This window comes from Camelus ferus, chromosome 24, assembly GCF_009834535.1.
Source record: "Camelus ferus isolate YT-003-E chromosome 24, BCGSAC_Cfer_1.0, whole genome shotgun sequence".
NCBI classification, from domain to species: domain Eukaryota; kingdom Metazoa; phylum Chordata; class Mammalia; order Artiodactyla; family Camelidae; genus Camelus; species Camelus ferus.
The window spans coordinates 17845363-17872431 of record NC_045719.1 but is presented as its reverse complement, the minus strand read 5'-3'; the positions used below and the strand labels follow the sequence as shown (position 1 = coordinate 17872431).

Genomic DNA, 27069 nt, shown 5'->3' with positions numbered 1-27069 from the left:
AAATGTACTTCAATGAGGGCTGTCTAAAGTTCAGAGCCTCAAAAATGAAAACAAAAAATCCACCTCCTTAAACAAAGAAAAAGATGCCTGGAGGTGGTAAATGGGGCTCAGAATCCCAGTAGATCCAAGAGCAGCTTTGGGCTTGGCAGTCAGGAACAGTGAAATGTGAAATTTGGGGCTGGTCTTTGCTCATGGTTTTGTGTGTGTGTGTTTTTAACAAGAAGAATCTCAGCATCACTAGTGTCCGCCGATGACAGGAAGAGACACTTTCTCATGTCGGGCCACGGTGGCAGTTCCAGATTCTTCAGATTCTAGGGAGCACTCGGATTGGAGTCCACTAAGACCACTAAGAGCTGGAAAACACCTGCGGAGAACAGCCCCTGCCAAGAGACTTACTCAGAACCTGTGGTGTCAGATCTAATTAACTACAAGTGCAGTCAGTGTCCTTCACGGAACACAAGGTGAGACCAGCCATGTCCTCATCGATCTCTCATCTCACCCAAGTGATGGAGTATCTGTTTGCCGGACCCCTCGTCAGATACACTCTAACTCTTCTAATCAAATTCAGAACACTGCCTACAGAACCAGGTGAGGAATGAGGAGGCTCCGAATCTAGTATTGACTGCTTGCACCCGCTGCGCCGTCACCAAGAAAGCAGTTAGGGGCAGATTAAGCTCCTGGCATCTGTGACAACTGCCAGCAGTGTTTGGGGCCACTGAATGACGTAATTATTCTTTTTAAAATTTTGTGAAAATTTTCAAACATATACAAAGTATGGAGAAGAATATAAAGACTTATGTGCTCACCATCTATGACAGTTTAACAATTACCTGCCCTGGCCATGCTTGTCTCATTTACCTCCCTGCATCCGACCCCACAGGCAGAGGTTTTTTTTAGGTAAATCCCAGACCATATCATTTCATCCAAGGATATTCAGTATTTATCCCTAGAAGATAAGGATTTCTAAAAACCATAACCAGCCTTCTACTGTCCCACTGAAAATAATTTAATATCATCAAACATCCAACAATCTGAGCATTCTTAATGGATGTCAAAAGCTATTAACATTTCTTTGAGTCTATATCTTTATACTACTACTAAGCTACATGAAAAAAACGGATACTTAAACCTAAAAAATATTGCACACACACAAAAAGTACAAGAATGCTCGTGGTAGTGTCGTCATGCCAACAAAACTGTAACCAGCCAACATCCATCAAGAGAAGAGAAGATAAATAAATTGGGATATATTCATCAGCAGTGAAAATGAACAAACCAGAACTCCACACGACAACACGGGTACGTCTCAGAAACAAGCCAAAGTGTAGGAGGACACAGATGGTACAGTTCCATTTATAAAAAGACAAAATTCAACAGTATGTTGTTTAGCGCTACCGACTGGGAGGAAGGAGTTAAAGCAGCTGGCCGGCGATCCCTCCACTCCTTCTGTAGGAGTGATGCTTCTGGGGAGAGAGAGAAGACACTGACTCCATCCAATCTTTCATAAATACACTAATAACTATACTACCTAATAAACAGTCTGATGACAGGTGCTAAAATGAGAGCTCTTGTGTCTAGAATGCCCTCAGCAGGTTAGGATCGGCTAAAGATTAGCTACACGAAATACACACAGAATTTATGAGTTTATAAGCCATGGCCCTCTGGGCTGTATAGCAGAGATGCTTCTTAACTGAATTCTGCCTGCTGGGTGAGGTGCCCTGTGAACCACACCCGGAGACCTTGTCTATTGTTCTGGGTCAGAAAGCACATGTCTGATGGACAAAAAGAAAGACCTGGGAGTCACAAGGGATGTCCCAGATCTCGCCCTGCTTCTCTGGCACCTCTCTATTCTGAAAATTGTTAGCCTAGGGAGATTAGTGTAGCTCTGCTATAGATAGCAAGAGCTCAGATTTTTCAACCCCTCTTTGAGAATCTGATGCTCTGTGTTAGCTGACAGAGTAAGCCATTTTCAGGTAAAATTACCTTCTTTAAACAAAAAAAAAGAGAATTATGTTAGGGGTTAGTAGGATGACACCAAAGAGGGCTACCAAGGACACTTCCAAGTCACTGGTAATATTCTAGTTCTGAAATGTATGAGTGTATTAGTTAAGGCTCTCCAGAAAAACAGAAAAAAATAGGACATGCATGGAGATTTAGTATAAGGAACCTGCTCACATGATCATGGAGGTAGAGAAGTTCCCATATCTGCAGTGCAAAGGCCTGGGAACCAAGAGGGTCAATGCTGTTAGTTCCAGTAGGAGGTCAAAGGTAACAGGCAACCTACATCCCAGCTCATTCGCATCAGGTAGAGAGTGAATTCTCTCTTGCTTTTGCCTTCTGTTCTATTCAGGCCTTCAACAGACAGGATGAGGCCCATCCACATGGGGGAGGGCAACCTTCTTTACTCAGTCTACCTACCCATCTGAATGTTAACCTCATCCCAAAACACCCGAACAGACACAGAATAACGTTTGACCAAATATCTGGGCACCCCATGGCCCAGTCAAGGTGACACATAAAATTAAGCATCACACTGGGTGTTTGTTCTGTGTTCGTTAAGACACACACGTGCTACGTTTGTGAATGACATGTACTCAATGCTAAGATGTTACACAAATGCCATTTGACAAAAGGAAGATGGTGAATACTGAACATCTTTTGAAAAGTCAGGACTGAATGGAAAAGGGCAGATGGGGAGGGAGCGGGAGAGTCAGGTAGGCTGGGAGAAAGAGAGCCTGGGAACAGGAAGTAGTCTCCGGGGTGGGTGTGCGGGCTGGGAAATTCATCTGCGTTATGCGATCTTCTCGTGAACACTGACCACACAGAACCCAAGCTGTGACCATAGAAGCCGCTGGCTGAGCAGAGTCTTGAGGGCTGGAGTTCTGAGCAGGTGGGAGGGGGAAGGAAGGGAGGTTCGTGTACTGGGAAAAGTCCTTCTTCCACCTTCTTGGAAACCAAGTATCTTTAGTCCCTGCCTTCTCCATCTTTAGTATTCTTACTTTATTCTTTCTTTATCCTCTCTTTTAGGAGCCATAAGAACATACCCCTCTGCCCGCCATGCCAGTGATAATGAAACACAGAAGTGTGAGCGGGTAACTGGGTAAGTGAGGCTTGGTTAAAGGAGGAGTTGCTCAGAGCAGGGGCACAGAGCACTGGCCAGCCGTGGGGAGCTCGACTCTCTGCCACCAACTATCTCTGGTTCAGTTTCCACTGACTTCGCCTGAGATCGTAACGAGATAATTCTGCTTGTCACTTATTATGACAGTAACTTTTAGGAAATAGTCTCTCCATTTCTACCCAGTGAAGATCACAATGGAGCCATTCAGCTGAGAAATATCCTTCTTAGGACTCCCGCTGTGCACAAACATTTATGAATAAAGCTGTTCGTCGTAACAACATTTATAACTGCAAAAACTCGGAAGTAATCTAAATCCAAACAAACAGGGACTGGCCATGTATGTTACAGTACTTCCATACAGACAGGATATTATGTTCCTAATACAATGACATTCTTGAAGAAGATTCCATGACAAAAGAGCCTGGTTCCAATACATTTCTAGTAAAGATTCAGTTCGCAACGCTGTGTATAGACTATTATCCCCAGAGTTAAGAACATACACCTACATATACAAAAAAGCTAGAAAAACAGACCAGAATGTTAACCATGGTTAGTAATAAAGTCGTGGATGGTTTCTTTCTCTTACACTTTCTGGTATTTTCCAAATCTTCTTCAATGAGTACACATTTTTCACAAATAAAAAAACACCAGGAGGAGGCGAGAGAGAAGGCAGAAGAACATGAATAGTTGTTTAGTGTCTTTAAGAGCACTTTTTCTCTGCATTTTCATTTTGGACTGGATCCTACAAATTATACAGAGCCCTGCCTGAGGTTCTGCCCCCGTGAAGGATAAAGAACACCATCTCTGCACCTCCCTCCCTCCCCCCTCAGAAGGCACGTGTGACGCAGACTGCTGGGCCCGCCCTTGGAGTTGCTAGTTCCGCAGGTCTGGGGTGGGGCCTGAGAACTTGCAGTTTTTGGAAGTTCCCAGGTTTTGTGAATGCTGCCACCCCACATGCAGAACCACTGATCTAGAGTATGTTCACCTCTGCCTCTGACGTTGGTCCAAGCTGTAGGACACCTTACAAAAGGCAGATCCTGTTACCTCATAAATGTTCAGCTGCTCCACCAAGTCCAGGTCAGTCCCTTTCTTGCTCAAGTGCCGCTGGGACACGGCCGCGATGCCCAGCTCCTCCAGGCAGTCCACCACGTCGTAGAAGGTGTCTTGGTCTGGCAATCCTGACAAGGTCTGGATGAAGAAAGAACAGGGCACAGACATGTCTTAGGGGATTGTCCCAAGGCTCTCAAGGCATGGTTTGCATGGTAGCAGTGGCCACAATTATAACAACATGCGATGAAACAAGACAGATGACAAGTTCACTTGAGAAAGGACTTCTTTAGAGTGTTAAGCAGGAGCAGGATGAACCCCAAGATCCCACCCCTTGTGACTCAGGTGCTGCACGGTCCCCTCCGACTGAGTGTAGGCAGGACAGGCCCATGACTAGGTGATGTTATATGGAAAAACTGAAAGGAATCTGCAGATGTTATTAAGGGCCCAAATCAGTTGATCCTGAGTTAGTCAAAGGGGGAGCTTTGTGGGTGGGCCTGACCTAATCAGGTGAGCCATTTAACAGTGGATTTGGGTTTACGACTGTTCTGAGCTCAGAGACTAGGAGAGAGAGGATCCTACCAGCCCTGAAGGAGCAGCACACCACCATGAGTTCTACAGCTGCAAGAGAGTGAGTTCTGCCAACAACCGCAGAAGCTTGGAAGGGAATCCTAAGCTTTAGACGGGACACCAGCCCTGCTCGACACTTTGCAGCCTTGCACTCAGAGACACTGAGCAGAGGACCCAGCGAGGCAGTGCCAGGACCCTGCCCCATGGAAACTCTGAGATGCTAAGTCTGAGATGCTTCAAACTGCTCAGTGTGTGGCATTTGCTGCACAGCAGTCAAAAACTAACATACTCAGTGATCAGAAACTCCTGTTAAGATCAATCCACCAACAGCTGGAGTTATGACAACTGAATGATTCCCTTTTCCTTCAATTTAGTTGGCCTTCCCCTCCGTTTAGAACATTTAGGAAAACGTGAGAAGTTTCAAAGCAGCAACCAAGAGACCAAAAGATAACCCCAGAAAGAAAAAGCCAACTTCTCTTTGAATTTGGCTTCTCTTAAAAGAGGGATGGTATCTCAAACCAGGCTTCTGCTTAGAACTGAAAGGACCCTTGAGGTGACTTCCTCTGAGCCCCTTATCTTATAAATGAGGGCAATGAAGGTGGGGGAGGGGAGGAATCATCATTTTCAGGGTGAAAATACAGGCCTGAGCCACACCCGCGCCCCACCACCTCTCCCGCGTGGTGGCAGGGATGCTGGTCTGCCACCAAAGCAAATACACACGAGGAGGGGGGTCTGCAGCCAAGAGACACGCACTCACCTATTTTCAGCTAATTCTCCAACATGTTCAGCTAACACTGCCACCCCTCCTGGGCCCTGCCCTCCTGTTTCAGCCCCGACCCTCACTGCTACTTCTGCCAAAGGTGGCATCCACTCCAGGAAAGTCTGAGAGGCAAATGTCTCTGGATGTCCTTACTCTGAGAAGACACTCAGGACCTCCTCCTTGGTCTCTCTCAGGCCTGGTCTAGCCAGGCATTGTGACAAGTAAATCTTGACAGCTTCTCAGGGGGAGAAATCTCTGTCCTAAAGGACATTTTATTTTCCTCTCCCTGGGTTTTCACTGATTCCATCGAATCTTTCCTGTAGGATAAAACCAGCGTGGTGGGAGCCTACACACAAACGTTCACAGCAGCACTAGTTGTGAAAGCCAAAAGCTGCAAACACCCAAAGCTCCTCCAATGGGTGCATTTAGACACTGGAACACTACACAGCGGCAGAAAGGTGCGAACTATTAATACACAGAGTAACAGAGATGCTCGCAAAGGCACGGTGCTGAGTGAGGGAAGCCGGCCTGAAAGGGTTACTTCGTGGATGATCCCCACTTTTGAAATGACAAAACTACAGTGATGGAGAATGAAATCAGTGGTTGTCAGGGGTATGAACAGGGGCTCAGGTTGTCACTATAAAAGGATAGCATACCGGGGAAAAGGGGTGGGAAGGGGTAAATTTGGGAGTTTGAGATTTACAAATGTTAGCCACTATAACAAAAATAGATTTTAAAAGTTTCTGCTGTATAGCACAGGGAACTATGCTCAATATCTTACAATAACCTTTAATGAGAAAAAAATGAAAACGAATGTTTGTATATGCATGGCTGGGACACTGTGCTGCACACCAGAATCTGACACATTGTATCTGACAGTACTTCAGTTAAAAAAAAAAAAAAAAAAAAAGGATAACATGAGGAGATTTGGGGGGAGATGGAGCTGTTCTATATCCTAATTGTGAAGGTTACCCATAACCATATATGTGTTAAAACTTACACAGCTAAACATCAAAAGAAAAAAGCCAATTTTACTGTACAGTGATTAAACAAAGCAATCAAATGAAAATCTGAAAGCAAATACTCAGAGGGAATCCCATCCAGGTTACTCACCCCCCTGACTCTGCTGGAGTAGCTCCTCTCCCCAGCGCCCCTGGGGTGGGGGGTGGTCCTTCCCCAAATGCTCCAAGCCAGCCCCATAGTTACTTATCACTTGCCCCCTCCCCGACCTGCCTCATCTGATTCTACATGGTGGTCAGTATGTGAGGCCCCCAAAGTGGGGGATGCCCACTAAGGAGTTTTCAGCTGGATGAAGACAAGTGGGACATGGTGAGTTTCTGATGCTCCCTGGCATCTTCTGACAATTGAACATGGGCTGCAGGAGCAGGAGAGTTGGGGGGATAAATATGGATCTTGGAAACCCCTCATTAAGGTCCCTGTTTAACAAAGTGAGCAGACTTCAGTCTCAGAACCATGAGGAGGGCTAGAATTCAGTACCCTCGTTTTGTCACAAAAACGTTATTTTTTAAAATACCATGTTACTAGCCTATCTTCTATTCTGTTGAGACATAAGTTAGAAAAGCAATATAATTGCCCGGATTTCAGAGGCTGAAATTTTTTTCCAGACTCCCATTAGCATTTCAGTGTATCACGTCGCTTGGGATCTCAGAAGATTTTACTCATTGACTAAACATGACTGAAATTCAACAAAAGAAAACAAACCCAGCGTGGGTGCCCATGGCCTGCTGCCCTTTATGACGAAAGGATGACATTTGGAGTAATGTCCTCGGGACCTCCCTGGACTTCCCCTGGGCCAGAGCTCACAAAAGATGAAACAGAACTGCTAGATAAGAAAGAGTGAGGCGAGGAATTCCTGGATGCTGGGTGCCATGTGGTGCCAAGGAGAGTGTGACACGCACTGGGTCCTCGCCAGTGACTGGCAGCAGAATGCCCAGGCCATGTGGACACTGCTGGGGTCATCAGAACAGCCCGGCACGGCCTCTACCGCCAAGACAGATAGCATTACAACGAAAACACTGCGCAAGAGTGAGAATCCCATTTTTGCCGAGTTCAGTGTTCTCCAAAACAATGCCAGTGACTGAAAATGACATGAAATTGATGACCTTCATTTTAAAAAAACCAACAGAAAATAGCTTTAAAATTGCCTGGTGGAGTCAACTCACAAGCAGATTTGAAAATGAAACCAGAATTCTTAGGATTATCCTACAGAAAAGTAGTGCCCAGTTCTCCAACAGGACTGCAGGAAATTTCCTGTGACTTTTCCAACAAATAGCATTTCATTAAAAAGCAATCAATGCCAACGTGACCCAGAGGAAATGGCCCGTTGTTTTACTGTATATTTCTTTTCATCTTAGGAGGGTTAACGTCATTCATTTTTTGACTGGGTTCTTAATATTGTTAAAATAGTATCACCTTCTGCCCAGTTTTTTTGCAAACAATTTCCCAGTTTGTCACTTGCCTTTAGTTTTTACTCGTGGTTTCCATTTTACAAATAAGACCTTATTTTATAGTTTTTTATGGTGAAATATTTAAGTCCTTTGCTTCAGAATTTTTTTCACTGGTTTTATTATTAAAATATCCTTCACTGACCAGAGACCAATTCATCTTCACCTCTAGTTTCTTCTCATTTTTCTACAGTTTGATATGTTACATTGAACTCTTTATCTGAAATGTACTTTGGCATATGGTCAAAGCATGTTTTTGTTTATTTCCATTTAGCAAAACCTCTCCCAGTCGTGAATGAAGCTAACCACCCCTATGGATTTCGACCCGAGGGTGAGTTGTCCTGTGCACCGAGGTCTATTTCAGAGCCTCTCTGCTTCAACTGTCTGCCAAGGAAAGAGTCAGATCCACACTGCTTTTTTTTTTTTAATTGAAGCATTGTTGATTTAATATCTGGTAATAACCTATAAGGGCCACACTGTTTTTATCCTTAGAGTTTGTAGAACATTTTACTACCTAGTAGAATTACTTCTCATAATTATGCTGCTTTCTATGAATGTGTCCCCAGTTCAACAGGGGAATTTTCTCCAGTTATATTTCAGGAAGAGATTCGGGGTCTTTTTTGAAGAACTAACCATCACTGCAGTAGATCCTGTAGGCCTGCACCCAGCAGCTTGGAGACCAGACGGAGGCCCTGGGGGGAGTTGATGCGATGCCTGGGGCTGAGGGAGGAGACAGCCACCCACCCTCCCTCGATTATGAATGAGGAAGGGACCCAGGCACTGGGATGAAGGGACACCAGTCCTGAGAGCAGGGCTGTCCCAGGTCAGCGGGGGACCCACGGTCAGGGCACATCTCTCAGGACAGACACTGAACATAGCAGCTGCCCCACAAGCTAGTGACCAGGGCGGGATGTGACAGGAGGAATGGGAGCACAAGGGGAGGTCATCATCACAGATGGAGGAAGGGACCCGCCCTCAGGAATCCTCACCTTGCCACCAGCAGTCAAAAAATAAACTCTAAATGGATCAAAGACTTAAACATAAAACAAGATACAATAAACCTCCTAGAAGAAAATATAGGCAAAGCATTATCTGACATACATCTCAAAAAATGTTCTAGAACAGTCTACCCAAGTAATAGAAATAAAAGCAAGAATAAACAAATGGGACCTAATGAAAATTACAAGCTTCTGCACAGCAAAGGAAACATAAGTAAAACAAAAAGACAACCTACGGAATGGGAGAAAATTTTTGCAAATGAAACCGTCAAAGGCTTGATCTCCAGAATTCCATAAGCCGCGGAATAAGACTGCTTTGTTTTCTGCCCAGCTGTGAACCATTTCCTTCGAGTAAACCTTGCTCCCCTATATTCTTACGGAAAAATGTTTTTTTAAGGTGGCCATCTTGATAGGAAAATTCTCACTGTCCTCTTTCTGGTTTTAGCAGGAAGACCAAAGCAGAGAAAGCTTGCAGACATGTATGCCTTCACATGTAAGTGACTGGCACACATGCACACACACATACACACACCACATGTGGGTGCAAAGAGTTTTGTCTTGCAAAAAAAGCACGCTGAAGCAGGTTCCAGCCACCACGACGGGGTCCACGTGATGTGGCTCTGATTCAGAGGGCAAATTTTAGCTTTCCACATATACTGTTTCCCTAGGGCTGTTGCAACAAAGTACCACAAACTGGGTGGCTTAAAACAACAGAAATTTATTCCCTCACAGTTTGAGAGACTAGAAGTGTGATGTCAAGGTGTCGGCATAGCCATGCTCTCTCCGAATGCTCTGCGGGAGGACCCATCCTTGCCTCACCCGACTGGCTGCTGACAGTCCTTAGCATTCTTGGGGGTTCCCTGTCTTAGAGACGCATCACTCCAGTCTCTGTCCCTGACTCACATGGCTGTCCTCCTCTGGGACGTGTGTACACGCTGTCTTCCCTCTACATTATTTCCTTCCCTCTTCTTATAAGGACACCAGCCCTCTGAGATCAGTACTCCTTCCCCTAAACAGCCTCATCTTAACTTGATTATATCTGCAAAGATCCCATTTCCAAATCAGATCACATTCCCTGGTACCAGGGGTTATGACTTTAACATCTTTGGGGGGTAGGGTGGGGATACAATTCAACCCACAACAAACGCCAACCAACCTTATTCACTAACGTCATTGCATAAACCAACAACTCCGTGTCGACCCCATCCTTTTCCTCCAGAATTTCCATGATGTTTGACCAGGGCTTGACTCCTATGAGTAAAACAAAAATCATTAGAAACAGCAATTCAACACTTTTTATCCAACTCACATCACTGTTTATCCAAAGACTTAATCACCCAATGACGGCTGCGTCTTTCAAATTCCAAATTTCAAAGCATGACACTTATTCTTAGGGTGGACTTGAACATGCTTCTAATTAGGTCACAATATAGCACATCATCCTTGTCCACCTGAAAATGTTTACTCTGCCTGTCAGGATGCCTAGCAATTTGCTTGGAAAGTCCCCTTTATACTAAATATGTGATTTTTAAAAACTCCATTCACGTGCAGCTTTTTAGGAAATGCATTTCACTCTCCGAGGGTGGAAATCCTTTATCATTACTCTCCGTGGGTCCGTCTCCTGCAAGCAAAGAGGATGCAGGTCTTTGGAATCACTCTAGCAATGGACTCCAAACAATAACCGTGAAACATCTGTCTAGCAAACATTTCAAGAGCAGAAGTATATTGTCTTTACTCAATCAAGGCACAAATACTGTTTAAGCCATAACCAGGTACCAGGAGCTGGGTCTATGGGAGGCTGCCCTCAAGAGGTTTATAACGGAACGGAGCAGTTAGACACAAGCATAAGAACACATGTCAGTACGGAGTGACAGCACTCAAAAGGCACAGCACTCAGCTGAGCCTGTCACTCAGCGAGTGAGGTCTGTCTCCCGCAGTGTGACGGTCACAGAGGGTTTGGTGCAGGAGGTGGCTCTTCAGCCGGGCTCGGAGGAGGAGGCTCATGAAGGTTGGGACTCAGGGGAGGGCAGGAAAACCCTCCACGTTCAGGACCGCCCAGCCAAGACCAAGGCCACAAAGGGGACGTAACACCCCAATAAGATTTCCTATGCTGGAGACAACCATTTGAAGTGAAGTGCTGCCCTTGCATGGTGGTGTGGACCCCGAGGTTCTGTCCTGCTTTCTCCATAGAGATCTCAAACTTATTTTCACGGATAAAAGTAAATTCTGAAATACGTTAAAACCCGTGGGTGCCAAATGCTGGTTCTTGGATGGGTTATGTTGGAACTGACTTTCTGGCCTTGAGAACAAAATGTCCCCAAGGGCAGCAATGGGATCTGCCTTATCCCTGTGCTCCTGGTAGAGTGCCCGGCACACAGCAGATGCTCAATAAAGCAGCGGCTGCCTAGAGAAGGGGGACCTCTGAGAGGGCACGGGGTGGGGGAAGCTGGGGCAGTTTTAAAAGAGCCAGAGGGGCAGATGCTCACAGTCAGAAAAGACAGGAGAATTAAAGAAGGAACAGGTACCCGCTATATGATGTGAAAGACACAGATGCAGTTTCACGCAGGGATCTGCTGGCTCTCTAAGCAAGTGAGCAGAAAGCCTTTTCTTTGGCCTGGTTGCCCAGTTGGTCCAAACTACAGACCTATGGAGTGAGTGTCTCTGACCCTTTGTAACTCTGAGCACAAAAGCACGATCCTTCGCCTGCTCGTGGCTGGATTATCTTTCTTGCTGATATTTGCCACCCAACGATTTTGAAGTCCACACCTGTTCTTCAAAGCCCAGTCAAGTTACCGTTTCCACCCTCAAGACAACCAGTGTGGTCAGCAGGTCACGGGTCTCACGGTCCAGGTGGGGTTCAAACATCCCAAGTGCCTCTGCTTGTGCTGATAACGAGGGCAACTCTGTCACTGTCACCCATACGCACACCCAACCTCAGTGCAAAACACGCATTCTCATGCTTAAGGGAAGATTGCAGGAGAGAAAGCACTGATGCTAAGAATTCCCAGTGGTGCGAGGGGCCCAGAGCTGATTCCTCGTTGCTTACTTTGGAGCCAAAGATGCCAATCAGGGCCTGAGGTAGGAAAGGCCAAGGGCAGGCATCCTGGACAGAGGCAGGTGGCCAGACTGTAACCTCTACTCTCTTTCTCTCTCTCCCTCACATGTGCAGAAACACACATAATTTTATCCATTATAATGAAAACACACAAACACTGACTTAATTAAAAAACGTATTCTTCACTGTGATATCTGATTCCCTTATTACCATTTAAGGATTTCAAGTCCGGAAACGTGCATATATTCATACCCTATTGGGATGAATGTTCATTCTCCTTTGATAATTTAACAGTTCACAGGCGAAGGATCGTGCTTTTGTTTGGGGACCAGAAAATGGGAGCTATTTGGAAGAACAAAGGGGAGGAAACGTTCTGGTTCAACACATAGAGCCCCGGCAGGGCTCCAGCTGGCCTGCGTTAAGCACCAGCAGTTGTAACTGTCCCAAGAGCTGCCACCTGTCAGAATGAAGTGGTCCAGGGCACCCCCACCACCACCTTCGCTTGCCCCATACTGTGCTTGTGTGTGTGTACGGGTGGGCAGGGGTGGGCCTATATTAGAATCATAAACGATGCAGTCTTCCCCCTTCACATAGCAGAGAAACAAACTGAACCCCAAAGCAGTGGAATGAACAGAGGCTCAGGAGATGCACCTAGACTGGAAGGCTCGTATCCACCCTACGGTGCCTCGGAGATACAGCACTTCCTCGTTTTCCCCTAGCACTGATGGAGCGCACCAGGGGCCGCCCCTTCCTCATCATCATGGTCCGTCTCTCTCCAGCCCCACCCTCCCCTTCCCCCACCTCCAAACACCAACACCGGAGTGACTACAGGCTGTGTGACAACCTGGTTTTTCTCTAATATTTGCGAGCACGTGGTTGGCATGCAAATATTTGTCAAGCAAATGATTTTTATATGAAAAACGCCTAGAACAGTGTCTGTAACATGGCAGGCACTCAAGCAGCAGCAGCCGTAACTGTGATGGTGGGGGTGGGCGGGGGGACACCCACACGGACCCACAGGCCTTCCACACAGGCTCCCAGGCCAGTCCCTTCTTCCCCGCAAACCACTGTGCCTCTCTCTTAACCAGAATAAATGAGCACAGAATAAGTTGCTCAATACCCTCTTCCCTTCTTACTCCCCCACTAGGTCTCTGTATTAAACCCAAAAGAAAATAAGATATTTAGCACAACACCTTGTACGTGAGTTGGTCTAACAGTCAAACACAAGGTCCTACTTATTGACAAGACAAAAACGGACTCACAGACATAGAAAACAAACTTACGGTTACGGGGGGTGGGGGTGGGTGGTTGTGGGGGGAAGGGATAAACTGGGAGTCTGAGATTTGCAGACACTAACTACTATACATAAAATGGATAAACACCAAGTTCCTACTGTACAGCACAGGGAACTCTATTCAATATTTTGTAGTCACCTATAATGAAAATGAAAAAGAATATGAGAAGGAATATATGTGTGTATATGTATGATTGAAACATTAGGCTGTACACGTGAAACTGACACAACACTGTAAATTGACTATGCTTCAATTGAAAAAAAAAACTTTGAAGTAAAAAGAAAGAAATGCAGCAACGATTAAAAATAATAATAATAAAGTATATCCAGCAAACACAGGTCCTAGCAGCACGTTCCACACCTTTCATCACGATTGATGAACACACTTCACGGGTATCCTTCTGCTCTGAGGAACAATGGAGACAGAGCGCGAGCTCTGTCAGCCTCTAACTTCCACCACGCCTGGCGCATTCTTCACAGATCAGTGTATCCTCGGACACAAGTCAAGATACAGGGTGGCTTGAAAGGATGGCTGGGTCTTTTCTCCCTCTTAATCATGTGTGATACACATGTTTAAAAATTATGTCATGTCTCATCACCTCGCATTCAAATGAAAAATGGAACCTCTTCAAAAGCAGTGCTGAACCAAATTAGCAGGACTCAAGACAGATGACAAATTTCAAAGTGAGTGACCCAGTCTGCTCCCTTGCCCTACCCTCTCTCTGAGAGGCAAACCCACAGAGTCAGAGGGAAAGGGCACCTTGCCCGGGGGAGCGAGGGTTCTCAATTAGCTCCTTGTTGACTTCCACAGGGAAGGTCCCCAGGAAAGGAAGTCTCTAATGGTGGCAAAATGGCATGACAAAGCAAGGCCCTCCCAGGGGCTTCCATAAGCGCTCACTCCCTTTCTCTCTTCCTGCCCGGTCCCATCCACCAGAAAGGGAAAGCGACTTGAAGATGCAGGCAAAAGAGAAGATGTCCCAGCAGTCTGAGCAGACAGGTGTGACACTGAGCTGTGGCCCAGAGGCTAACTCAAGTCCACCTTTTCATTCTAGCCCCTGAGCCAAAGTGCCAACTGCCTGGGTCAACTGGGGCACTTTTAATTTTCACTAATCCATACATACTTATCATGATGTATGAGTTATGCACTTGGACCCTATGATGCTCTTAGATCCCTCAGCTTCTAACCCTGCTCCCTAACTGGCCCACTCTTGGCCAAACAGCAAATTATCTGTCCACGCTCACAGAATGAACCCTTCTGGTTAACCCACGTGTGGGATGTGTGTTTATAAAGCAACCAGAGAAACTTGTTCTGGGACAACTTCATGTGCTGTAGGTGGCAGTAATTTTTGAGGACTTGTACCTCATTTGTTGGCTTTCTTGGCTGATTCTTTAAACCTGAGGGTTTTCATCATCCAAAAAAGATTCCTTTCTATTAAAAAAAAAAAAGTCTATACTTTAACAGGCCCTTTCTCCACCTATCCCCCAGAAGAAGCAGTCTAAAGCCATCTTAAGGACTACAATTTATGGCTCATTTATAAACTGGTGTAGAAATGGACATACTTGGTTGGCCCTCAGTCCCCTCTGGCACCTCCATCTACTCTGCCATCCAGCTGAGAGGAGGCCTGGAGAGCTGCTTCTAAACCTGCGAGATGGAAACACACCTGGAAGTCATGCTTCTCTCGGCAGAAGAGCATGACATATTTATGTGTTCAATTCCATCATAGGGTTCAGGAGCAATTTTCCTAGGGTGATGCTATATGTGTGCGTTGTAAAATCGCAGCCAAGACCACACATGCCATAGAGAAACATGCTATTGAACCACCCATGATAAGCTACATCCAAGTTTTCCCATTATTCCTTTTTTATTCTCAGCAGTTCATGCTCAGGAGCTGACAGATGACAGTCCTTGCCAAAAGCTTAAGAAATTTTATAGGCAAAAATCATGAAGTTGAGAAAACAATCTGCTAGCTGTTTTGATTTTAAATTTTTACAAGTTGGGAAAAGATGGCCCACGTTTTGTCTTGGGGGAGAGAGAATGGCAGAGAGCCTCTGATTCAGCCTGCAGGTGGAGTCTGGGAGGCGGGGTACCAAGCCCTGGGCTCACCCCTCGACCCCCACAATACGCCCTCTGTGAAATATGCAGTGCAAGGAAGAAAACTATGAGCTCCCAACTCAATAAAGCCAAAGGAGAAGCTCAAGGTCATGAGAAGGCTGTACCCTTTAATGGGTTGTACCCTTGGGTGATCTGACATTTAGGACAGGAGAACAAAGAGTCCCCTAATTGTCCTAAAGTAACCCCCAGAGTTGGGGAATGGAGTAGGACTCTTCCAAGGATGAATGGAAGGACCAGCTTCACTCTCCTCCCCAATACCCACCTTCAGCCCTAAGCCTCAATGACCAGCCTTGGGAAAGCCAACCCTGGCTTCTGAGCCACCGGCGGCCTTCATTAGGGTTCTCAGGAGGTCCCACTGATCCGCTCTTGGCCATGAGGGTCTTCTGCTCATGCTTCAGATGGCAGCAAGCTGTGGTAGAAAGAAACCTGCTCCGGTCTGGTTTCTTTATTCCAGACTCACAGCCCCTGACCACACACCAGGGTTTGTCTCTGCAACACACCCACACAAAGGCCTGTATTCACCACCGGCCTGAAATCCGCTGTGTTGGGGGCTGACCTCTGCCTGTGCGCTCCGTGGGCAAGGTGCAGGAGCCCAGTTGGTGGTCCGAGATGGCCTTCATTAACTTCTAGTCAAACTTTCAAAGTAACTAGTAAGTCTCTTCCTTTCATCCTTGGATTCAGCCCTGGATGTGGGTCTCTGGGCGACGCTTAAGTCAGAGACACAAGTGGTTTGAATCAGAGAGGGATATTCAGGCCTCTCTTTCCTTCTTCTTCCTTCCTCTCCTTTCCTTCCTTCTCTCCCTCTTTCTTCCTTGCTTCCTTCCTTCCTTTTTTTTTTAACATTTTTTTATTGCGTTTTAGTCATTTTACAATGTTGTGTCAATTTCCAGTGTAGAGCACAATTTTTCAGTTCTACATGAACATACACATAGTCACTGTCGCATTTTTTTCACTGTGAACTACCACAAGATCTTGTATATATTTCCCTGTGCTATACAGTATAATCTTGTTTATCTATTCTACATATGCCTGTCAGTATCTATAAATTTCGAACTCCCTGTCTGTCTCTTCCCACCCCCCACCCCCCTTGACATTTATACAATGGAATACTATTCAGCCATAAAAACCGACAACATAATGCCATTTGCAGCAACATGGATGTCCCTGGAGAATGTCATTCTAAGTGAAGTAAGCCAGAATGAGAAAGAAAAATACCATATGAGATCGCTCATATGTGGAATCAAAAAAAAAAATCTTTCTATTTTTATGGGAGATAACAGGAATTGAACCCAGGACTTTGTGCATGCTAAGCATGCACTCTACCACTAAGCTATAACCCTACCCCTTCTCGTTTCTTTTTGACAGTTGTACCTCGGCTGACTTGTACATAAACACGTGTGTGTGCACACACAAAACCATAAGGAAATACACACTAACAACAATTCTGTCTGGTGAGATTAGAAGTGATTTTTTTATGGTCTTTATTTTCCCCCAAATTTTCTATAGAGAGTATTATTGTAATAAACATAAAAAGAAAAAAAATTAATATTACCAAGTTTTTGTTCTTGGTGGACAATAACATTAATAAAAACATCCTACTGAGGGACAAAAACTAAAATTTTTTTTAAATGACAAAACAAAAAACCCCATCTTAGCTTCAGGCTTCACAATATTATAGGAGCCACGGCATGCTATTCAGTAAGTCAAATCCAAAGCTCATTCGCCAAAAACGTAGGGCAGGCCTGCCCACTGGGGGCCAGCCAGGTGCTGGGACACCAAGAGGACACAGACGTCCCGCCCTCGAGCAGGGTGCACACTCCTGAGGGACAAGGCAAGGACAACAACCCAGCAGGGACGAGGCTGTGGAAGCAACTGTCCCTCTGATCTGGGGGAGGGAGGGTGTGGTGCAGGCTAGCTGAGAGATGGGGGTGGCAGGTCCTAATCCTCTGGGCACTGGGAAGCCACTGGCAGGTTTTAGATGGGGAATGATGTGACCAAATTTGTGTTTTAGAAGAATCCTCCAATGGCAGAGGGGAGGGGAGGCAGCACTTCAGGGAGGCAAGGGACGCCAGGTGGGAGATGGTGTGCGCACAGGATACACGGAAGGGAGGATATTCAAGGAACCTCTAGGGGTCAGAGCCAATAAAGCACGTGTGAGGGGAGGAGAGGAGGGAGCCAGAGGGATCCCAACGTGATGGGAAAAGAGGAGAGGGAGCTGGTTCTGTGTGTTTAGTCGCGGGGGCTGAAAACAGAGCATAAAGATGACCTGTCCTGGGTAAGCCCAGGAGGGTTTTTCTTTCACTGTCAAACCACGTTCCATCCCTAATCTTTGTATACCTACTCTCCCAAAATAGATGTTTCCTGCAGTGGGAGGTCCACACAAAGGGAATTTTGTTCATTCTTAAGTCTGCTTTGAACATGTGAAAAATGGACACCCTCTTCCATTGGACACTTTTACTTTGATGAATTGGTGGCAGGGACCACTCACCTCTTTTTGTGTCGACGGCAGAGACGGCCTGGATCAGAAGAGGCGCGTTGGACTCCGAGTACTCCACAAAGACCAGCAGCAGCTTCAGGGCCGTCTTCACCACCAGGCGGAACTGCGCAGAGAAGAGAAAACCAAAGTGGAGCTTCAGCCACGGCGGGAACGCCTCAAGGCTCCGTCCTAACAGGAGCTGGCATCCAGCGCTGGAAACGGCCCAGCCGCCCTTCTTAGCAATTACGCGGATTACCGGATGCCTTAGAAGGCAGGCACCGGTATTATCCCCATTGCACAGATCAGAAAACCAAGGCACAGAGTACCCCGCCCAAGATTGAACAACTAGAGTCAGACCCAGAATTCGAACCCTTGGCCCCAGAGCTCACCCCAGTAGTCTGTTAACAAATGAGGTGGTCAGTTACTTCATTTTATCTGGAGTAGGTCATTTTTCTGGTGAGGAAGCAAGCACAGCAGGTTAAATGACTTGTCCAAGGTCACAACAGCGAGCCCAGTGAGCAGGGACCTGAACCAAGTTCTGAAAATTGCCCCTTGGGGTCTGGCAGTCCTGGGCCCAGGGCACCGCACTCGTGAGGAACCGTATGCAGCCCAGGAGACCCCTCCTTCCATAGGCCACAGGTCACTTACCCGGAGAAATTCCCCAATCTCCCAACTGAAACTGACACAGATCCTAACTCAGTTCAGCCAGCCAGGGGTTGCAGGGACCGGCAGTCTTGGGGGTTTTCAGGTCAGCTCTCCACAAGTGCTGCTGCTGCAACCTGCACCCACAGTCTCCTTTCCTGCACCCCACTTCTTTTCAAGAACCCCCTCCTCAAGGAACTCACACACCAGCCACCTCCTGGAAACAGGTTTGATTCTTATGTCCCAGAAACAGCCAACTTGCCTCCTCGGGCTGCTCCTCCCCTGAAAGCAGGTGGGTGGGCAGTGTCCCATCACCCCCTGGGGCAGAAAGCACCTTCAAGTGGAGAGGGGCTAATCTGCGTCGTGTCTGCAGGGCCCGGGACTACACTTGGCAGACAGTGGGCTCAGTGATGTTTGCTCACTGAATGAATGAATACCCCAGTGACCAGCCGATCAACCACGTCCCCTCACCTCCATCATCGGGGCTGGGGAGAATTGGCCCCAGGCTCTCCATTTGCTCTGCAGGCAAGAAAGACCCAGCGCCTCCTGTAGGCACCTGCTCACATCAAAATACTAGGGACACACATTGACCTTACAGGGGACTTGGAGCATCCCGCCCACCACAGGAAACAGTGTAAAACTACACCCACCCAAGTCATTTCTCCAATTCACACAACCGCCTCTGCCCCTTGGCCCTTCTCCTCTGTCACACTTCCCTAGTAAACCATATGTCTCTTCCCTGACTCCACATCTCTCTCCAGCCTGTGCTGAGGTTCTCAGCTCCTCTTTCTAGGAAAACGCAAAAGAGCTGCCACACTCCCCATCTCCACCTCCCACCATCTCCTCCACCCAGTGTGGTCGGGCTTCCATCACCACCATGCAAAATCAGTTCCTCTTGTCAAGGCTGCCGATGCTTCCATGTTGTCCAATGCTTACTTTTCTACACTCGTTTTAGCTCAACTCTCAGCAGTACGTGACACAATTAATCGCTCCCTCCCGAAACAATTTCCTCCTGCCATGGCCTTGCACTGTCTCCTACCTACTCTTGCTGGCTCCTTCTAAGGAGCTCGACCTCTAGGTGTGGGACGGCCTCGGCGTTCACGCTTGTCCCTGCTCCCTTCCCACACACTCTCTCTAGATGCACTCATCCAGGCGCCGAGTTTTAAAACCCATCTGTGGCTCAATGCTCTGCAGGCCTGGCCCCTGGACATCACTACTCAAATACTCACAGGTACCTCAAATTCAACATGGCCAGAAGAGAACTTGTGATCTGCCCTCATGCTCATTCCAGCCTGGCGACCACTTTCACAGTCCCCGTCTCAGGACAAGGCCCCGCCATCTGCCACGTGCACATGGGAGTCCCCCTGCCTTTTCCCACCCAACCCCACCATGACTCGGTCTGCCGGGGCTGTAGGAGCTGTCCCTGCCCCTGACTCCATCCACGTCGCCATTTCCCTGTCCACCCTACCACCACGGGAGCCTCCCAAGTACTTCTGGGCTTGTCAACCTGAAGTCCACTCTCCAAATCACAGCCAGAGAGTGACCCTGGCACTCAGAACCCGCCACTCACTCTGCGTCCCATCGGGGTGGGAGCCACTCCTGCAGGCCTGGCTGAGCTCTCTGACTCTACCCAGCTGCTCCCACCACCTGCCTTTCCTTCGTCATGTGACTAACGTGTGTCACATCCTGAAGCTTGTACATGACTTGGAGACTTCTTGTTGGCTAGTCCCTCACCAGTCACCGCAGGTCTGGCCTTTCCTTACCTTTCAGATCAGAGGAATGTCCCCTCCTGGCCACTTCATCTAAAGAAGCCCCTGGACCACTCACATCACCCTGTTTTTATTTCCTTCACATCCTTTATCAGGACCTGAAACTGACATATGTGTTTGTCAACCAGATATTCCTCTGTCAGCCCCCCAACCAAAATGTAAGCTACCTGGTGGCAGAGACGCGGTTTTCTCTGACACACAGGAAACAGGATCTGCCTCTGAGGAGCTGCTGGGTCAGCCCCGCACGTGGAGGGCAGGCCGGCGGGGCGCCTTGCGTGGAGGCTTGTTGTGCCAGTGCAGCCCCTTCCGTGTGCGGACCAAGCCCCCTGGGCCTGCCGCCACCACGCCCCACTACACCCCAGGCCTCAGCCAGGCCAGGGCAGCCACCGCTGCTCGGAGGCCATGCGGGGCCTCGGGCTTCTCATGGTGGCGTCCTTGTCACAGAGGGAGCTGCCTTCCTCCGAGGGCTTTGAGCTCTTGAGCACGTTCACCTTGACAACCCGAGTCCCGCATTTGGTCCTCCGCTCTCCCTGACTGGGAACAGACTGAAGTCCAGAGTATTCTTCTCAACAACCGCGAGGCTGGGGGGCAGCATGGCACAGTGAACTGTGCTATCTTTGTACACTCAGAGCTGAAAACATTTTTTCAAGTAAATAAAACAACTCAGCAAGTCTAGGCTTGACGACCTCCTCAGCGGGTGGACTGTTATTATGTGGTTTAAGCCTCCTCAGTGCCTTCGTGGGGAAGAACCTGGCAGGTGCCCAGCCCACCCCCTTCCCCACCCGCGGGTCTCAGCAGGGCCCCCACATGCCCGGCTCATCCAGGTTCCCTCTGGGCATCTTTGTGGTCCCAGGGACCCAGAATCTCCCAGCCACTCTCTCCCTGACGAGCCTCTCTAGGGAAGAAACCACTTTTCTCACAAAATCTTCTTTTTCTGTTCGTCTCAACACGCCTATTCATGTTGTCTGCTCCTTTGCTATCAAGGCTCTGCTTACAGAGATCTTTTGGCACTGAAATTATGTTTTTTTTAAAAAAAAATCCCTAAACTCTTCTGTTTCTTGATTTTAGGTTTCTATGAATTTGGCTGCTACTGAGTCTAAGTTTGCATTTATGTACATTTGGAAGCCTTTCTATGTAAAATTAATCACAGGTAGCTAAAGTACTTTAGAAAAAAAGAGCAATAGCACGTTAATTTTATGGAAATGAACAGTACTAATTGCAAACATGCCCTAACTAATCATCAAAATACATCCAGCAGGACTCCGCCTCGGAAATGCCTCAGTTAATGTTAATTACTGCATAGACTTGAAAGCAATAAAAGTACCTGACTTCAAGAGTTCTACATCAAGCCCTCATTTATCCAGAAACCACTTATTCTGATGCCCTCAAGTATCTGGAATGCTATCAGAACCCTCCAGAGCCTTGGAGCAGCCACAGTGGAGGTCATGCATCCACTCCTCCAAGTCCAAACACGCTGCTCCATCTCAAGGCTCTTGAAAATCCACACTGGGTGCCACTGAGCTTACTTTGGACACATTCTAACAGGAGTGGAGGCCATGGAGATCCCCAGTCCACATCTGCGGAGAAGAGGCAAACCAGAGGCCAGTGGTGGAGGAGGGGAGGCAGGCCCACCGGGGCAGCAGGAGCGAGGATCGCGAAGGAGGAGGGTGGGGACAAGAGGACACATGCTACTGCGCGGCTCAGACACCGAGGCTTCTCTAAGAACTGTGGCAGCGAAAGCCAAGATTTCAGCTCTGCATGTTCTGATGAGGGGTCTCATTGCAAGGACTCACAGGCTCACCGCACACCTGCCTATCCCTCTAGTACCGGGGGAAAATCAGTAAGAACTCATTCTCATTCTTCTGGCGCATCAATCGCTTGGGAAGATAAAGCAACCAGTCTCAAAAGAGTTAAACAGGGCAACACGGAGTCAGCCTCCAAGGCCGTGGTTCTAAGACAAACGACACACTGGGGGAGCGAATGCCCCACGTGCAGAGGCTCTGAGCGGCCACGTGCTGAGCCTACGGGGGAACAAATTCAGCTCCTGGAGGGGTGTGCGCTGGCTGAGCCCACATGGGCCCCCTCCCAGTCCCAAAAGGTTCTGCTGCTTCTTTCAATTTCCTGAGTGCCTTCCAGATGCCCAGCACCCAGCGAGGGTCCGTGAGGGGGTAAGCAAGCCCTGTCTTGCAGTGCAGAGAGGACCCGGAACACCTCCACACCTGACACCTGAGGGTGGTGCCCATGTGGGAGGCCCTCAGAGCCTGGCTGCTGAGGACAGAGGGCACTTCCCAGAGCAGAGCCCGTCTGGAGGGGAGGAGAGTCAATGGGACAGGATCAGAGCTGGCCAGGCCACCCAGCCTCCTAGGCCTCCAGGGAGCAGGAGAGCCCTGGGACAATCTTTGGGTTCCTGACTACACGAATAAGCCCACTTTTTTAGGGGTGGACATTACCTACTTTTTATATACAGTCGACCCTTGAATAACACATGAGTCTACTTATATACAGATTTTTTTTCGAAAGTAAGTAACGCCATTTGCAGCAACATAGATGGGCCCAGAGATGAACATATTGAGTGAAGTCAGTCAGACAGAGAAAGACAAATATCATATGATATTACTCATATGTGGAATCTAAAAAATAAAAGATACAAATTCTATTTGCAAACTAAAAACAAACTCATGGACATAGAAAACAAGCTATGGTTACCAAAGAGAAAAGGGTGGGAGGGATAAATTAGGGGTTGGGGATTAACAACACACATTACTATATACAAAATAGGTAAACAACAGGGACCTACTGTAGAGCACAAGGAACTATATTCAATTTCTTATAATAACATATAATGGAAAAGAATCTGAAAAGAATATATATATGTTTGTATATGTGTAACTGAATCACTTTGCTGTACACTTGAAACTAACATTGTAGATCAACTACACTTCAATAAGAAGAAAATTTTTTAAGTAAATACTATAGCAGCACATGATCCAAGGTTGTAGACACAGAACTGCGGATACAGAGGAACCCCAAATACAGAGAGCTGACTATAATTTATACACGGATTTTGACTCCTTGGAGAGTCTGTGACCCTAACCTCCATGTAATTCAAGAGTCAACTATAATCACATTCTAAAAAATTTAGAACTCTATTTTAGTGCTGTCCATTATAATAAATTACGTGTTACATTGTTTTAAAAGCATGGAGCTAAATCACGGGTTCTAACAGGAATCCGAGACACCCCTCTGTACCAGGACAGGAACACGCAGCCCGCTGTGACCTGTGCTCTCGACGTTGGGGGCAGCTGGGCTGAGCCCTCCCCTCCGCTGCGCTGTCACCTTCACTTTCTGCTCCTACACAGCACAACACGAGGCCACGAGTCTTCAGAGGAACAGGGACGCCTGACGGCCCGGGGACGTAGCACTTCTCAGGTCAAGCTGCAGTCAGAGGACCAAGCCCCCAGACTGCGGGAACAAGTCCAGACTCCAGTGTCCCAACCGTATCAAGGAGGCGGGGACTGAGAGTAGGAGGATGATGTCCACGCGGTGCTTGGCAGTTTTTGTTGTTTGTTCTGTTTTTTTAATTTTCTGGGTCAACCCACAGGGAGGGCTTGGGGTTAGCCTGTACAGAACTGGGGTGTCTAGGTTTTAAACAAAATGCATGTACCAGATGGATGGGAAAGGTATGAAAGGCAGTTTCTCGATAATTCTGCACCTAAAAGCAAACTGTACTTAGAGAAAACCAGGAACTAGACTTAGCAGGTCAAATATGCTGCTTATTAAGTAGAAATAAAATTAGTCCCCCAAATCTCCAAATTCCTACTCCTCTTCTAAAAACTCAGCAACCATGAAAAGAAAACAATTTCCAACCCTCAGGATTTAAATTACAAAGAGGGTTAGAAAGACATGCTTCATTCTAGTCGTTTCCTCCAAAAAAGCATAAATATGTTAAAGAACTGACTGCTGATTATTAAAACTGAACTAGAAATTGTAAGGTAACTCGATCCATAAAGCTTTGTCTCATTATTTACAAACTCACCAGCACTAAGAACGTGCTGAGTGTTTTAACGACAACAACAAAATTTAAGTGACTTCTTAAACATTTTATTCCTAAGGCATATACTTAAGCTCGGAATTCCTGAGCAACAAGCTCACAATGAGCCCTAAGGGCTTTGCAACTGCTTATCAAACAGATACCCTGGGCTCCAAATCTCTCCCCTTCTATGACACCGTCTGCAAAGTGAGGTAAAGGATGGACCCAAATACATCCCCTGAGTACAGAGCTCTGAGCCGCGGCTTTCAGGTGTCTGTGGGGGAGCGGTGTGGACACATCTGCCAGGACAGGAGGTCACCTGCACCAGGTCCATGTGCTGTGACCTCAGGGCCTGACGGCCAGCCTATTTATGACCCATTGCAATCTGCAGAAAGGGAATCAACCTGGTGACTGATGTAGTAGCTGAGTGCAAGGCTGGGATGCCCTTAAATTTTTACTAGTTAGTGGTAGGAAATCTTGCAGAATGTAAAATATAGAAGATCATTCAAAAATAATTTAAATAAACGTCAAATGAATAAGTAATGCCACAAGTGAACATTTTCTTCTATTGAGATAAATCCTGGGGCTTAATTTCCTCAACGAATAATGACTAAAAGTAGACAAGACCAAAAAAAGTCCACTTTTCTTGACTTTCCCTTAGGATACTCAGTGTAATTATGAAGAGTTCGTTGATAACAGGTAATACAAATCCACTCTGCTATGGCTAAGGATTACCGAAAACCCTCACCGAAACACTGCCTTGACAGTATCTGCAAAATGAAGGAGGGAAGTCAACCAGGGTGGGTACTTTCCCACTGAGTGACATCCTCATCTTCAGATGCAAAATCTCATGTTCTAGGCGGCTATGCAACTTGTCACACAGCGAATTTCCGGAGGAAGTCCAAGAAAAACACAGGCCGCTCTGATTTTTTCTACTATACTATGGGGAACCCCATCTTTCCCTCTGGTGCAAAAATAAAAAGCCTTGGGGGAATGTGACATTCTTTTCCGAACAATAATCAATGCTAAAATCCTTTCTTACGTTAATAACCAGCGCTGGAAACATGACAGTGGAGAACAACCAAACTTCCGGAATGGTGAGCTGTTAGCAAGAGTTTGGCAGTCAGTGCACATCTCCTTGGAGCAGGAGGGCAGGTGCGCACTGGCAGGTGGCGGGAGGCTGCAGGCATGGGGGTGAGCAGCGCTGGCGGAGGCAGACTTGGGTCAGCAGGCTACTCCCGGGGTGGCCCAGGAAGTCTATGCTTTTTTGGTCCTCCTGTCCATCCACCTCTTCTAGGACGTCTCTTCCCAAGGAACAGCACACTGGCTACTCTGGGGTGTTTACATCCCCCCAGATTTTATTCCGTAATGGAACCACCCATTCCCATTCTCTCCAGCTGCTAGAACACGGCTGCTAGTCCTGGGCCACAAGCCCTACAAGGGCAGAAGGGTCAAAGTCCCACCCTGCTCCTGCTTTTCCCATTCCTGGGGATCATGTCGACATAAATCAGTAAGCTGTCACTCTGGGTTATCAACAAGCCTCTGGAGAGCTGTGATTCCTACCACAAAATCAGCTCCCTGAAGCCGATCATCGCAGAGTGGATGAAGAAACTGCTGTTCCAGCCCTGTGGCTGGAGACCCATCCTGGACCATGGGGACCTCAGCAAGCAGGCTCCTGTAAGGCCTGGCTTGAAACCCTGGTTTCTCCTTCTTTCTAAACAATGACTAGTCAAACTTCTTTTTTTTCTTTCCTTCCACTGAGATTGTCCTCGGGGAGGGTATCCAAGAGATCAAATCAAGGAGAATTCGTTTTCTGGGTGTGCACAGCCCAATAATCAGCAGGAGAACAACATCCCTAAAGGAGAGGCTGGTGCTTTGTACCCACAGTATCTCTGACAGAAATGTTACTTAAATCTGCTATTAAAACCTGTGGAATTTTAAAAATCTAACCTAATGAGATGTTGATAAACATGGAAGAAATTCAAACCCAACCTCATTCACCAAATATGTTTTCATGAAGAAACAAAGAAGCTCTTTGAATATAGTACATAATCAGAAACAATTTGATTTTATAATATAAGAAAAATCAAATTATATAGTACATTCATTCATATGACTAAATATTACACAGGCATTAAGTGTTATTTTTTAACATACCATAATAACACAGGAAAATGTTTATACTATATTTTGAGTTAACTGTAAGGAAATTTCAAAAAAATTAGAAGGAAATGTACAAAATTAATCTTTATGTAGTAGCATTTCAAATGGTTTTTACTTTTTTGTATTTCTAAATTTTTACACAGAGAGAATATATTACTTTTCTAATCATAAAAAATTCAGTAAAAGTTTTTAAAGGTTATTTATATCAAGTTTTCATTTTAGACCAATAAACTTTAGCTGTTTTTCCTTCAGTCTGTTACCATTAACTGCATCATGAAATTAGTTTTAATCCAAACTTCTATTAATAAAACACATCTTCATTCAAGGAATTTAGAAAGATTAAACATAAAAATCTGATAGAATTTATGGGCTGAGTAGATCTCATGGTATTTTATTTAACGTGTTTTTAAAGATAGAAAATGGTACTTCTGCCTTCTACTTAGAAAGCTGCAAAAAGTGTGGCTCCAAACCGAACAATAAAAAAAGGCCACATTATCATTAAAATCAGCTTTCCTTGAGCCCATCGGAGAGCTGGGGCTTCAGGGTAACCAAGTAGCCTGAACCCTAAA

The 27069-nt window shown here is 46.6% G+C and overlaps 1 protein-coding gene across 13 annotated transcripts in view; it reads right to left on the bottom strand.

Annotated features, from left to right (window-relative positions):
- The window catches only part of FHOD3 (formin homology 2 domain containing 3), a 411926-nt gene that overhangs the window by 141273 nt on the left and 243584 nt on the right, over positions 1–27069 (bottom strand). For all 13 annotated transcript variants that reach the window (XM_032467256.1, XM_032467268.1, XM_032467258.1 and 10 more), the window contains exons 7-9: positions 17909–18020; positions 10115–10209; positions 4163–4306 (exon numbers count right to left, since the gene is read on the bottom strand). In XM_032467256.1, the coding sequence (XP_032323147.1) occupies positions 4163–4306; positions 10115–10209; positions 17909–18020 (351 nt within the window). The remainder of the gene's footprint in view (positions 1–4162; positions 4307–10114; positions 10210–17908; positions 18021–27069) is intronic.